Source organism: Rana temporaria, chromosome 5 (genome assembly GCF_905171775.1).
Source record: "Rana temporaria chromosome 5, aRanTem1.1, whole genome shotgun sequence".
In the NCBI taxonomy this organism is placed as follows: Eukaryota; Metazoa; Chordata; class Amphibia; order Anura; family Ranidae; genus Rana; species Rana temporaria.
Genome location: NC_053493.1, coordinates 45,368,428 through 45,384,438, shown reverse-complemented (window position 1 = coordinate 45,384,438; position 16,011 = coordinate 45,368,428). Strand labels below are relative to the sequence as shown.

Genomic DNA, 16,011 nt, shown 5'->3' with positions numbered 1-16,011 from the left:
TAAAAAAAAAAGGATATTTTTTAATTTCTTTTTTTTTAATCTTTTTAGTTCCTTTTTTAAAATATATTTTTCTTTAGTTCGTCTTGCTCAATTTGCGGCAGTACCCCCCAGGCACATGCCTGAAGCTGTGTAAGGGGCCCCATAATTCCTGATGGATGCCCCTGGCATGTTGGCATACAGATTGTTATCCTGCAAGTGTGATTGCTCAGCTCGTCCGTAACGGTGCTGCTGCAGCTGCTCTCCGGCTGACCTGTGCATGTCTGCTGCTGACTTACCCCTGCTTTATGAGGGGTAACTTTAGGCCGGACGTACAACTTACGCGCGGCGTGCGTAGCCGGCGTCGGGCGCACGTACATTCGTGGATCGCCGTATCTCCCTCTTTGCATATTTGAATGGGAAATAAATGGGAGCGCCAGATGCGTCCAGCGTATATATGCGCCCACGCCGCGCCGGTGTAGAAAAGTTACGTCGGTCGGAAGAAGCCGATTTTCAGGCGTATCTAGTTCTGTGGATACAGCGCATAGTTACGCATATATACACTTATCTAGAGATACGCCGGCGTAAGTGCTTTGTGGATCTGGCCCAAAGAATCTGCTGGAGATCAGCAGCACTGAGATGAAAAGAAAACAAGTATTATATATTTTTAAAAAGGCAGTTGTCTATAATACATAGTGCTTTGGCAAACTAAATGTCATTCGGCTGGGGCTTACATCTACTTAAAATGTATCAAATGCCACACAATTTGTGAGTGATACACATTTCACAAGGCGTTTTCTATTCTCCAAACTACGTGCAAGTTCGCTGCATGCGATAATGATGGACTTCCAGCTGTGACGTCTGTATCCCTGATGAAACCACACTCAGCCATACAATAAGGTGGCAAAGAGACTGTGTCGAATAAGATAACATATGAGCCTGGCGCCTACGAGTGTCACAATTATCTCTCAATACATAGAGGCTATGCATGGAACTCTATCCAATTAATTTCAAAGTTATTGCATTTAAATATTTCAAAAGGCTAAAGGGGCCCACTGCATTTCTTTAATCAGTAACAAGAAAATATGAAGTGTCAAAGAAAGATGGATGACAGTGGAAGGCATATTAATATGGTAATGCTTCCCTGAGAAAATTGAAGACTATATTTTTTTCATTAAAATGCATGCTAATTCTAGATAATATATGCAATAATAAATGTAGACCCTATTATTACCTGCATAGCTTAAAGAGGAAGTAAACCCCGATGGGTTTTACTTCCTCTTTTGTTTCCCTGCAAAGGTAAAGCATAATGGGCTACATACTTACCTGAAACCGAAGCCTGCGATGTCACCGCTGTCTCACGAAGCGTCCATCTTACTTCCGGGTATCGCGGCTCAGCCACTGTGATTGGTTGGAGCCGCGATGAAGTCACTCCTGCGCATCTGCGCAGGAGCCGCCAGTAACGGCACAATCTCCTTTAGAAACGGCACGCTCGCCATTTCTAAAGGTTTCTAATGTGTACCTGTGCCATGGTCTACGGGCGCCGATGTCTACGTAGACATCCACGCCCATTTCATTTGTAAATATTTCCTAAACCGTGGAGGTTTGGGAGACATTTCGAGCACCTACAGGTAAGCCTTAATCTAGGCTTACCTGTAGGTAAAAGTGGGGTTACAACCACTTTAAAGACCCGGGGGTACTTTCGGGGCGCTATTCGGCCGCTATCAGGGCGGTTTTACCCACCACTAGCGGCCGAGAAAGGGTTAAAACCGCCCGCAATGTTCCTCAGCAGAGCCGCGGTGTCCCATTGATTTTAATGGGCAGGAGCAGAATACACACCACTCCTTCACCGCTCCATAGATGCGGCTAGCAGGACTTTTTTTTACTGAGTAGGTGCTGATATAGTTAAAATACCAAGAGGAAAAAAGAAAAACATTGTATACATAAGTATCAATAATATAAGCACTATATGCACATAATTTATTTAGATATATATATTGAACTGTACATCTTGGAACGAACGTAAAAAAAAAAAGGGAGGAGGGGGTAACATACATATAACAAGATATACATACATAGACCACCACTACATGTATGCTTGCCTGTTAGACCTTGAAAACCAGATAAGGGGTGACACACCACAACAACAAACTGGGAGCCGATTTAATCCATCCACAAATGTAGGGTATTGAAGCTATAGAATTCTCTGATACACCCTGGACAGGGGAAAAGGATAAAGGGAATCCAATTTCTCAAAGTGACCAATTGAATTGATAAAGGGATTTTAGATAGGTGTGATCAATGAGATATCTAAAATTCTAAAATTAAACAACCAGTCTCAGATGAGATGTATCAAGTCTTACCTAATCAAGGTGAGGCAAAGTAGATCACTCTAAAAAAGATATCAGGGGTGGACGAATAAAGTAAACAATATCTCGACCCTTTATGACAATTAAAATCTAAATAAATGATGTGCATATATAGTGATAAAATGATTGATACTTATGTATAAATATTTTCTCTTTTTTCCTCTTTGTATATTTTAACTATATTGGCACCTACCCAGTATGTCCTGAGTGAGCAATGTAAGATTGTGAAACGCGTTGACAAGCTAGCATGGAGGAGATCATGGATTTAATTTGTTATATATACATCATTTTTTGAATTACGGATTTACCATCCCTCCACAATATTCGCTATTGGGTATCTGTTGACCTTATCAAGCTAAGGGTATTGTTTGTTTGGCACTGTATGTGGTTTTAAAAAATGTGTAATAAAGATATAAATTTTTTAATATATATTACTGTTTCATGTTATGCCCATAAAGTCCGAAAATCTTTGAGAGGGTTTCATACTCTTTTTCAACCTTAAGGCTCCATGCACACTGAAGCTAAAAAAAGCTATAAAAAATGGCAGTAGTTTTGCACAGGGAGCCTTTCAACGTTTTTTTGCAATAGCTTTAATCAGCGTTTTTCAGTGTAGCTTTTTTTTTTTTTTCAATGGATAAAAAAACAAAAAAAAAAGCTGGCGCCGGAGTTTTTGAGCGTTTTTCCTGCCAAAAAATGGCACTTTGAACGCAAATTGCGGCCGTTCAGAAAAAAGCCAATAAACTCCAAAGCTCATTAACACTAAAAAACGCCCAGGTGTGCATGGGTACATAGGCTAACATAGAGTTTTCTAGCTGCTCTAAAATCATTTTTGACATAAAGGGACACTTTTGGTTGCTATGGACAATCTACAGTTTGCAGGCAGAAAGAACAGTTTTTATTATATAAAAGTACATGCAGGGCACTGGGCAGACCACTAGGGACAAGGGGGGTGTGTATTTTTTACACACAGTACTGTAATCTATAAGATTACAGTATACTGTATGTATTGTGTTTGTTTACCTTTTTGAATTTTCCGCCGTTCTCTGCTCCCGTGCGTCGTAACGTCGCAGGGAACGGAGATCGGCGGCACAGGAGGACACTGTGTGAATCGAGCGAGGTCCCGCTCGCTCACACAGCGCGGTGGCATCGCTGGTAAGTAAACCATGCCTGTGGATTCAGCGAGGCGAGCCCGAGTCTGACTCGGGGTTACCGATCGTAGCCAAAAAATCTCACTCCGAGTCAGACTCGGGAATACCGCCAGGGGGGTTAAGCAGCCTAAGTAGGAATCATCATCTTATTTCACTTTTATACCTTACTGCATTTATTGCAATATGTTTCAGTTTCAAATTCAAATACATTTTATAATTCAAATACATTTTAGAATTTGGATAATTCGTTTTGTCATAAATTATTTCGGATTCATTGAAATTCATAATATTATAATTAAAAAATTTGGATACATCTAAATCTCGGAATAATGTAAGTTTTGTCCGGATTTTGATTCATAACTAAACGAATTGCACATGTCTACTATTCATACATATGACTGGGTATGGGAAAGACTCTAAGGGGCTATAATAACTTGGGTAGGTATGGCTGTGTAACTCTTCTGGTTGATTTCCCTAGTAAGTCCAAAGGCACATTGCTGATAAATAAAAAGTAATATTTGAAAATGAAAAATGCTTAAAATGTTTGCCTTTGTGATTTTACTTGCAATGTTTTAAGTTGATGACAGAGTCTCTGTAAATCTTACATCTGTCTGTTCACTGCACTTTGTGGTTTCTTCTTATCATTGCCAAGTTTTCTGTATTTTTCATCCTATCCTATTAAACATAGCTTGCCTTATACTGTATGAACTGAATCTGTCCTGACACCCATTCATTTTATTTCTGTCTGCTTAGCCTCAGCCTAGGATGGATATTTAACTTGTTCTGCTAGAAATGTCATTCTCATACTTGCAGCCTTGAGAGAGTGATAATGGAATCGAAGGAGCTTTTCTTGACATACAGAAATAGGGATTTACGTTTCACATTTTAGCTATTACTAAATATGTTCTTATTGGATAAGAATATGCACAGATATTAGTGCTGCAGCTTTATGGTCACCTAAAAACTTTAAAAAACGAAGAAATGAAAAAATCAACATTAAATAAAAATAAAAAATCAACATTAAGTTACATTTATGCAGGGAAACCAATTACCACCACGCAGGGAAAAAATATTTTAAAATACATCTAATATACTACTTTTTGGATGGATGGAGTGAGGAAGAGTTTGAACTATGGATGAGCTTTAGGTTTAGTCCAAACGCAAGTTTGGATTTTTTGGATTTTAAGATTCTAAAATGAACAGGCGTCGTCGCTAGTGTAGCAAAAAATAAGGCAAATAGCATGCAGTGTCTGGAAAGTTTTAAAATGCAGCAGAAAACTGAATTGACATGGATGTCACAAAAGTCAAAGTTGAGGACGGGACTTGGCACTGGTTTTGGCAAAGGTTGTGGCCATGTGTAGAGCATATCCAGGCCACCTAGAAGCATAGATATTGATTGGAAGATTAGCACAGGTACTTGCAGGTGTCACACAAAGGCTGTGTTTAAAAGTATTAGACACCTTTTGGACTTAACATATTTACTTTGAGGCCCCGTACACACGTCAGAGGAACTCGACGGGCAAAACTCATAGTTTTGCTCGTCGAGTTCTGTGTGAAGCCGCTGAGGATCTCGGCGAGCCAACTTTCCTCATTGAACAACGAGGAAACATGTTCTCTATTTGGCTCGACGAGGAACTCGTCGGCTTCCTCGGCCGAAAGTGTACACACGGCCGGGTTTCTCTGCAGAATTCAGCTCCGATCTAGTTTCTGGCTGAATTCTGCCAAGAAACTCGGTCGTGTGTACAGCGCCTAACAGATTGATCTGGCATGCAAAATCAGAAGTATTTCACAGTACAGTACTGAAAACCAGTGACATTTTAAGGGCCACATTTTTAATCCTGGACATATAAAAACAGCACAACAAAATAACTTACAGCTGCTTGCCGATGTGTATTGGAAAGAATTCCATGAATCTTGACCTTCTCTTTTTCCATTTCATCTATGTTGACCCATAAATCCCGGCTGGCAGGGTCCAATGGACCAAATATTCTGGAGGTGTAATATTTATGATCTCTATCCTCCTGAAACAAACAAAAATACAGACTTATGAGGAGTGAATGTCAGTTGCACGATTTCTTGGCAAAAGCAAAGTTTTGGATGGAGTTACAGTTAAACTACAGCTTAGTTGTACGTTATTCCAGGAAAATCAAAGTGAAACAAAAGCAGAAATCTGTACATACAGTAGGAGTGGAATAAATGGTTCTTACTTATACTTTTTTTATTGAATTAGATGTAAGTGCTCTCTTAATGGTATTTCGTTTTGATAAAGTTATGTTAATTATTAAACAGTGCAAAACTAATATTAAATGGTCACTAAAGGAAAACAATTTTTTTGCTGAAATGACTGTTTACAGGGTATAGAGACATAAAAGTTAACTAATTCCTTTTAAAAATGATTACAAATAGATAAAAATCAATCATATAATGTGCCTGCAGGTTAGTTTCACTTTTAAACTGGTTTCATGTTCCTGTGAACTAGAGAGACACATAGAACAAAAACAAACAAATCCAGGGCAGTGTTTTGTTTTTAAAATTAATCTGATTGGTTCTGTTAAGTTTTAGACACACAGTAATGACAGCTTAGACCTACAGTGAAAAGCTCCCAGTACTGTGGTTATAAGGAGCCAGACAAGCAGGAAGTGTGGAGATCACAGCAGAATTACAGCAACTTCAAAGCAAAAACGAACAATGAGGACATGAAACCAGGACTGCAGTAAGGTAAAGGAAGCTATTTAGCTAAAAAAAAATGTCCTTTAGTGATCCTTTAATTGACAAAAACAATAAAAAAATTCAATACAAATGAACAGTGATCAGAAGCAATTATTTTTGCTGAGAAAGACTGATATTCTACTAGACTGAAAAAATGATTTCTGCAAAAGAAGGCTCTTAATACTGATGCCGTGAACACACGATCAGTTAAACCGATGAGAATGGTCTGATGGGCCGTTTTCATCGGTCAAAACCGACCGTGTGTGGGCGCCATCGGTTATTTAACCATCAGTTTAAAAAAAAGCCAACTTGTTTTAAATTTAACCAATGGATTCCTAACCGATAGAAAAAAAAAACGATCGTTAGTAGGCACGACCATCGGTTAAAAATCCACGCATGCTCAGAATCAAGTCGATGCATGCTTGGAAGTATTGAACTTCGTCTTTTTCAGCACGTCGTTGTGTTTTACGTCACCGCGTTCTGACACAATCGTTTTTTTAACCGATGGTGTGTAGGCGCGACGGACCATCAGTCAGCTTCATCGGTTAACCGATGAAAAAAGGAATTCGACGGAAACGCCACCTAGCGGCCGCCGAAGAATTGCAGCTTAGATCCGACGGCGTACTAAGACGTACGCCTGTCGGATCTAGCCGAGATGCCGTCGTATCTTGTTTTGTGGATACAAAACAAAGATACGATGCGCAAAATTTGAAATTATGCGGCGTATCAAGAGATCTTTAGGCAACATCTGCAATTTAAATGCATTTTTTGCTGTGAAAATGACAATGGTCCCAAAAATGTATCAAAATTGTCCGAAGTGTCCACCATAATGTCGCAGTCACGAAAAAAATCGCTGATCGCCGCCATTAGTAGTAAAAAATAAATAAATAATAAAACTATCCCCTATTTTGTAAACGCTATAAATTTTGCGCAAACCAATCGATAAACGCTTATTGCAATTTTTTTTTACCAAAAATAGGTAGAAGAATACGTATCGGCCTAAACTGAGTAAAAACAAAAAAATGTTATATATGTTTTTGGGGGATATTTATTATAGCAAAAAGTAAAAAATATTGCATTTTTTTCAAAATTGTCGCTCTATTTTTGTTTATAGAGCAAAAAATAAAAACCGCAGAGGTGATCAAATACCACCAAAAGAAAGCTCTATTTGTGGGGAAAAAAGGACGCCAATTTTGTTTGGGAGCCACGTCGCACGACCGCGCAATTGTCTGTTAAAGCGACGCAGTGCCGAATCGCAAAACCTGGCCTAGGCATTTAGCTGCCTAAAGGGCTTAAAGAGTCACTAAAGGAATTTTTTTTTTTAGCTAAATAGCTTCCTTTACCTTACTGCAGTCCTGGTTTCATGTCCTCATTGTTCGTTTTTGCTTTCATGTTGCTGTAAATCCTCTCTGTTCTGGACACTTCCTGGTTGCCTGTTTCCTGATAACCACAGTACTGGGAGATTCCCCACGGTGGTCACTAATCAAGGAGGTGTGATTACTGTGTGTAAAACGAAACTGGATTGGTGCTGAGGAGTTTTAGACAAAGTATCACTGCTCTCTATTGGCTGACTGCCCTCTAGTGGCTCTCTGTACATCAGAGAACCAGCAAACAACAGCAAAAACGAAACTACACTGCAGGCACATTATATGATTGTTTTTTTATCTATTTTTAATAATTTTTAAAAGGAATCAGTTAACTATTATGTCTCTATGCCCTGTAAACAGTCATTTCAGCTAAAAAAAGTTTTTCCTTTAGTGACCCTTTAAGTGGTTAAGATGGAAACAGGAACATGCATTATCAGGGTGGAAACAGATGTTTTGCTAATGATGTCTTGTGTCTTTACCTTGATAACATATAGGATACGTATGCATTATACAAAACCCCTCCTAAGCCCCCACTTTATCGTCTTTACAACTACATAAATACTCTGTACTTGTGTCCAATATAAAGCAGACATCTGATTGATACACTTAAGCAACTGTTCCGTGTGTATTATTTCCAGATGTCTCTCAGATCTGAAGGGTCATTGAAGGTTATCCTGCATTACCTAAGTACACCTGCATGGTCGTATTACCTGTTCCTCTTCAGTGTTATATTTTTTTAGCCATCTTGTACAAGAACTATAAAAACTTTGTTTGATTAGCCATAATATATCATTTTAATTGTTGTTAAATAAAGAATATTTGCGATTTTAATATTTTGCATGAATTCTATTATATACATATAATAAATTCTCAAGGTGCCTATAAAGTCCCAGCCACATGCTTAATATTTTTTAAAGTCATTATTTATTTGGAATGTTGAAACATTTTAGCATTGAATAATTCCCCTTTTTATTCTGTATAAGTCATTTGCAGGATTTTTTTTTTTTTTTTTTTTTAATTAAACAACAAGTTTTTCCAGCAAGTTCAGAGCCATATTACAAGTGAATAGAAAATCATTTATGAAAAGGAAAAACACTACAAACAAACATTTTGAATGCTTTATTCTTATTAAAAAGCTGCTACAGATATGACTCAAGATGAAGCTGTTTTATTGGAAAAAACAGTAATACAGAGACAGGATAAAAAAATCATAACCATGTAGCTCCACTAGAAAGAACATTCTATTATGTAGCTAGTAGCAGTTAATCACATCAAACTGGACTTGTTCTGTAATGTTGTCAATATTTTGTGGTTTCTCCAAGATACTTCTTCAATTCAAGGAACCAATGAAATGGCTTGGAGAAGCTAAGAAACATCTTCAATAATCAAGAATTATTGACCTGGATAACTTAGAACCTTCTCAGAAATTACTTCATGCAAGCATCAAACACAGCACCGCGAACTAGAGGCAGAACCAATCACATTATAATATAAGGACTGTACCAAGAGTAATACAAAAGTGGGCATAACTATTTTTATTAACTTACATAGACCATTCTAATTTCTTCTTCTTCTTCTTCTTCTTCTTCTTCTTCTTCTTCTTCTTCTTCTTCTTCTTCTTCTTCTTCTTCTTCTTCTTCTTCTTCTTCTTCTTCTTCTTCTTCTTCTTCTTCTTCTTCTTCTTCTTCTTCTTCTTCTTCTTCTTCTTCTTCTTCTTCTTCTTCTTCTTCTTCTTCTTCTTCTTCTTCTTCTTCTTCTTCTTCTTCTTCTTCTTCTTCTTCTTCTTCTTCTTCTTCTTCTTCTTCTTCTTCTTCTTCTTCTTCTTCTTCTTCTTCTTCTTCTTCTTCTTCTTCTTCTTCTTCTTTCCAAGCAAAAACAATAAACTGTCATTGAGTTCTTGATGAAGGAGGTGCATGCTGGTCAACATTTACAAAAGGCTTCAGAATGTTTATGGAGCAATGTCTTGCCATTGGTGACTTTTATCAATGTCTCATCTCCGTAAACATTCTGTAGCCTTCTGTGGTTGTCGGACAGCCTGCACCCTCCTTTGTCAGGAAAACAATGATGGCACCTTACTTCTGCTTGGAATACATTATTTACCTATAGAAGAAGAGTTACGCCTCATACACACGATCAGATTTTCTGTGGACAAAGAGTAGGACAGGAACTTGTCTTGCATACCAACGGCAAATAATTGTCGCCACCCTTTTGGCAACTTCTGCTAATGTTGTGTTATGGTGCGCATTTCGTCTGAGCATGCGTGTTTGTACTTTGGAGTTTTGTTCGACAGACTTGTGTACACAAGATCGGAAAATCCGACAACACACAATTGCTGGCAGACAGTTTTAAAGCATGCTATCCAACATTCGTCCGTGGAAAATCCTACAATTGTCCTATGGAGCGTACAAACGGTGGGATTTTCCGACAACAGCGTGTCATTACACAATTCCCATCAGATAATCCGATCGTGTGTATGAGGATTTAGTCTACCAACATGTGAAAAAAAAAAACCTATGGAAGATAATAAACAAGCTATGCCACTCTTACATTACTTTCGGCATAGTACTCATATATTATTATTAGGGCTCTGCAAATTAACTTTTAATTAATCGATTAATCTTTATTTTCAAAATCTTTTTGATCGATTAAAATTCTTTTGATTGGTACTCACCTCTCCGCCGGCTTCTGGGCCTTCAGGGAGTTCCGTCGGAGATCCGGTGATGTCACGGACACCGGCGGGGCTTGCCGTGTCCATCTGAAGGGCTCCTTTGCTGTGCCTTCATATCTGCATGCCGGCGGGACCTCACTATCTGCCACACGCAAGGGCTGTTACACTTCCCTCTATCACTTCCCTCTATCAACCTGGGATCCTACAGCCATCCACTGGGAGTTGTGATAGTTCCCTTCACTGGACATCTACATGCCGACAGACTGATGTTAACCTCTCCGCATCTGGATTCAGCAGTGGTATCGTTGTACACATTTTTATACCAATATCATACTTGGCTACATGTTTTTATGACTGCTTTTGCTACCGTTTGGTATTACTCGCACCATTTTTACAGTTTATGTAGCTACATCGATTTTATCTCCAGTGCAATATTTATTTGGTTACCTACTTGAAGACTTTAAAAGTTTTAATGCTGTTCCCATCGAGCGCTGCCTTGTTTTTTTTATCCTGCTATCCATTTTTCCAGTGGTTGGTACCTGCACTGGGAATCACCCTGCAAGAAGATCAGCTAAAGGTAGTTGGATCTGTATGTGCGTTATAATTAATCGAAATTAGTCGATTAATTGATAAAAAAAAACGATTAATCGAACAGAAAAATTTTGATCAGTAACAGCCCTAATTATTATTATTATTATTATTATTATAATACAGATTTTTTATAGCGCCAACAGTTTGTGCAGCGCTTAACAAAATAAAGGCAGACATTAAAGTTACATTACAATTTGGTACAAGAGGAATCAGAGGGCCCTGCTCAATAGAGCTTACAATCTAAAAAGGGAGGGTGAATTGATACAAAAGGTAATAGCTGTGGAGGATGAGCTGATGGAGGAGGTAAAACAGTGTTAGAAGCAGGATAGGCTTCTTTAAAGAGAAGAGTTTTCAGAGATATATGAGAACGGTTGTATAAACAGCAGGCTAACAATTTCAGTGCTTTTAATTTATTACCATTTTTTAAATTGGTAACAGGGTTTCTCTAAGGAATATTTCATTGTTGCAAATTGCGATCTTTTTTTTTTCATGACTGACATAGTAAAGTAATAGTAAAACTGACATAAAAGAAACATTAAATATTCAACTCATTTATACACATTTGTTAAATTCAAATTTGATCTCTTATCATTTAATTATTTTGTGATAGTAAGATGATAACCCCAGCTGATGGAATTAGGCAAGGCACCACAATGAATTCAGAGCCATCCTCTCCTTTTTAGGTCAAGACAATTTATTTATTATTAATTCTTCCTCTTAAAAGACAGCCAGCGAAATTTCATTAATTGTTTCAAGGATAATCTTCTTGAGGTTAATTAGCTTATACAGATATATAAGAAAAAGGATTTCAGCTTCAATTAACCTATTAAATAATATAACTAAAAGGCATAACACAAAGGTTCGCAGAGCAATTAAACAATAAATTAAGCTTCTAAAACTCCTAAAATGCATTAATCGAACGTAGAAGAGTTAAACCGTTTTAAGGCATTAATTTACAGAAGTAAGAGGAAAGTTCGTAGGAGGTCAGGAAAATAAACCCTTGACTCAGAACGTACAGAGAATAGAGAAGAGCAGATAAGAGCAAAAAGCTTTTACCAATGAATTTGCTTAAAATGTTATTCTGTGGTGCCTGATGATCTGTGGATGCCTGCAGATGCCGCTGGCTGGTCACTGTAGGAAAGAATGGTTGATCGACAGCATTTACCCTCATCATTGCCATAAATTTGCATGCTTAGCAGAGTATACAAGAAATATTGGATAAGGATTACAGTGAACCCTTATGTCACCAAAGGTCATTGAAGCTTAGAATTTAGCCAAATTTGGCAGCCTCAGTTATCTTGGTTTTAACTTTATGACTCATATGTCTGTTTGACACGTGGGTCTGAGAAATAGGAGCGCACACAGGTGCTTATTCCTTTTTTTTGGCTGCAGCTTTGATTAATGTTCTCACAGAATAGAGTATTGTGCATGAAGATTTATAAAGGTGTATCACAGTCACAAAATGGTTACTGTATATACAGTATAAGCCAACCCGAATATAAGCCGAGGCACCTAATTTTACCACAAAAAAATGGGAAAACATATTGACTTGAGTATAAGCTTAGGGTGTCCATCTGCATGCCTCACTGTGCCTCACTATGTCCATGTGCATGCCTCACTGGGTCCAAGCCTCACTGTGCCCATGCCTCACTGTGCCCATGCCTCACTGTGCCCATGCCTCACTGTGTCCATGCCTCACTGTGCCCATGCCTCACTGTGCCCATGCCTCACTGTGCCCATGCCTCACTGTGTCCATGACTAGACTTACGTTTAACATGGGAGAATATAGAAGGGGTGCCCGGCTTTGAAAAATCAGTTCTCCCCGGCCGTAGGTCCCCCAGACAGCAAACTTGCACACTTGTAGAGGAGAATTGGGGCTACATGTGTGCCAAGTTTGGGGTCCAGGGGACATATGGCTGGCCAGTACCGGGTCCACAAAGTCCGAGAGATCAGGCACCTATGTTCTGACAAGAAACGTGCTGATAGGAGAGCGCAGAGTAAGCAGAGAGATGACCTCATCAGTCTCCCGCTATATTACTATGAAATCAACAGGCTGTGGCTGGACTGAGGACATCAATAATACCCCTTCTACAGTCCCTTACTATAAAAGAGAAAGTAGTCTCATCTGCCTAGCTGTGCTGTGTAAATCTAAGAACTGGATGGACAGAAATACGAATTCTTAGACAGATCCCTTCTATGTACTGTAAGGGGTTAGCTCGGTAGCGGGGTGTGTGACCCCCTGGATGGGTTCACTACACACTGAATTTTACAGACAGGCAGTCGAAGAAACAGGCTGGAAACAGGAAACAGGTGCAAGCATCCAAACAGCATAAACAAAATCAAACTTAAAAAAAAAACCTGGCCACTTGGGGCGTCTACCTTCACCACACAGGAACCTATCTAGGGAGTCTGGCACAGCCTAGTGCTGGGCAGACACTGCTGGTCATACAGCAGAAAAACAATAGTCCAATAGTCTTTTGATTTTTATCACACAGAAAAATCAATCTTCCTCGCCTCCTCAGAAGACTTTCAGCTACTGCTCTCCTTCACTCAGAAAGCCTCAGGATGCAGCAAATCAGTGGTAATCCTCTGGATTGCTTGTAGAGGCCTTAATTGCCTCATTCTGAACAGCTGAAGTTTTCCAACGCCCTTATCCTTTTCTGGCTACTTCTGCAACCGACGCCAAATAACAATTGGTGTATTGTCTAAACAAGGCAGAAATGTATGTCCCGTCTGTGACAACACCCACAGATTTACCTGACTTCCTGTCACAGTACCTTCTATTCATCTGTTTTGTCTGGATTGAAGCTTGAAGCTGATCACATAAAAACAGGGCTTTTTTTCAGGGGGAACTTGGGGGAACTCAGTTCCACAACCTCTGGATCAGACCCTTTGGTGCCTTCTCACCACAATCACTTGTAAACACAGAAGTCCGGTTTCTGTGTTTACATTTACAGCTCTACACTCTGTATGTAATGCAATCCTGGTATTTAAATAAAAAGTGTTGCCTATAGTTCTACTTTAAGCATACATTTTATGGAGAGGACTAGGAAGATATAGCCATGCCAATGGCACAGCAGAAAACATACAGCACAGTGAGAAAGGTTTGTGGTCCAGGTGATAGGACAGTCAAAATTGCGGAATGCTGGCCTTCCGCATACTGGAAGCAGTGCAGCTGCTTTATGGGGGTGCTAGACTAATTTGCCTCTCAGCCCAGTCCACCCCATAAGACTGGCGCTACACTAAGAGTGTAGCGCAAGCCAGCGGGGACTCTTTCCGTGCTGCCCCCCTGCAAAGTGCTGCCCTAGGCCTGGGCCTTGTTGGCCTAGGCCAGGATACAGCGTTGGGGCAGCCTATTGAAATTAATGGGATGCCCTAAACGGCAATGCACAGGAATGTGCAAAAAGTGTGTGCGCACATTACAGCACCTCCTGGTGTGAACAAGCCTAACACCTGGACGATAGGGGTTCCTCTTTCACACAGCCGGCCCTGGCCCTGTGTACAATCCTTGTATTAGGCTAAACAAATGACGGTAAGAGGCACAGTTCACTTTTTCCCTCAAATGACGGTAAGACTCAATGTATCATTTAACTGGCCAATGCCAATATTATTTCAGTGCAATGTTATTTGGTTGCTTTTGCAGAAGACATTTCAGTTTATAGAACGCGCCCCATTGAAACAGAATTACAGGACCACATCCAAGCCAAGAGGTGTTTTCACAGAAGACAAAATGAGTTTTGAAAGTGGGACTTCTGAGAGCTGGACGTTTGCCCAAAAGCAATTTAATATCCCTCCCGACACTTCCCAGTCTACATAATGCTGCTGTAAGCTCAATTTCCAGGGAGGGCACTCAGAAGTGCAGCGACAGAGAACAAAAAATATATATTTCATTGTACTAGGTATATTAAATTTCATCATCATTTGTTTTCTTCTTTATGAAAATTATTCAAAGGGGAACGCCAGCTCATGTTGTTTTCACGTAACACAAAAGTGCCAAAAACGACCACTGTGTGTTGTTAAATAAAACAAAAAAGTAATGAAGGAGGAATAACAGACCCTATGACAATGCGCTACTTAGATCTGCATCTTAAAACTCTCCAGCTTCACTGCTCAGCCCTTGATCCCCTGGATCCATCTATATTAAAGCCCATCTCTGCGGAATTTGGAAAATTCTCATTTGCAGTATGTCTGTGCCCACAATGCAAAGGTTAATGCTTAGTTTTACTTATCCAACTCCACCAGCAGGTGGCGCTACCCCACACTTTGGCCTTGGACTGTCCCTTGATATCATCACATCCAATAGAGGGACCTGCATTAGCCTTGATGATGCCAGGACTACTAGAGTATCAAGGAAAAGAGACTGCTGGGACTGGAGGAGTGGAGGACTTGGTAAGTGTTTCTTCTTTTCTAAGCCATTAGACCTGAACGAGCAGTGACCTTTACACAGGGCTTTTTTTCAGCAGGAACGCGGGGGAACGCAGTTCCGGCACCTCCAGGACTGAATGTGTGCAAGGGGTGCTGGGGTGTGCTGAAGGGTCTGCTCATGCTGGCTTCTGGGTAATCTATTCTAGCTGGGGGGTCTATTTTTAGCATGGGGGGTCTATTGTTGCTGAGGAAGTCTGTTACTGGTGGGAGATCTATTGGTGGGGGTGGGTCTTATGTTGCTGGGGGGGGTTAGTTGTTCCTGGGAGAGATCTACTGTTGAGCCAGGGGTCTATAGTTGATGCTGGCTGTGGGAATATCAGTTGTTGCTGCCGGGGGTTGATAGTTGCTGGGGAGTCTATTGTTACTGACTGTCTATTTTTGCTGGGGGATATTTTGCTGCCGGTGGTCCATTATTGTTGTAGGGAGATCTATTGTTGCTGGAGGTTCTATTGGTGTTGCTGGCTGCAAAGGATCTATTTTACGGTTTTTCTTGTTATTATTAACAAATTCCATACAAATTTCTTGGCACCAAAAAATTATACTTGGTTCTGTATTCTCTATAAAGGTTCTGGAAGGTGGGCAGGGGGTGGAGCCAAGGAACGGTCCTTGGAGGTGGGTAGGGGAGGATAAATTAACTCAGAAAGGGGAAGTTCCTGCCCCTATACTCTGAGAAACAAGCCCTGCCCTTAAATATACCCAGTGAAGTGACTGGCCTCAGGTGAAACACAGAGATTAAACAAATCTTCCTACATACGTTG

At 39.9% G+C, this 16,011-nt stretch overlaps 1 protein-coding gene across 1 annotated transcript in view; it reads right to left on the bottom strand.

Annotated features, from left to right (window-relative positions):
• PLXDC2 (plexin domain containing 2) overlaps positions 1-16,011 on the bottom strand; it is a 696,254-nt gene that overhangs the window by 357,176 nt on the left and 323,067 nt on the right. Inside the window, exon 3 of the mRNA XM_040352492.1 lies at positions 5,368-5,514. Within this exon, the coding sequence (XP_040208426.1) occupies positions 5,368-5,514 (147 nt within the window). The remainder of the gene's footprint in view (positions 1-5,367; positions 5,515-16,011) is intronic.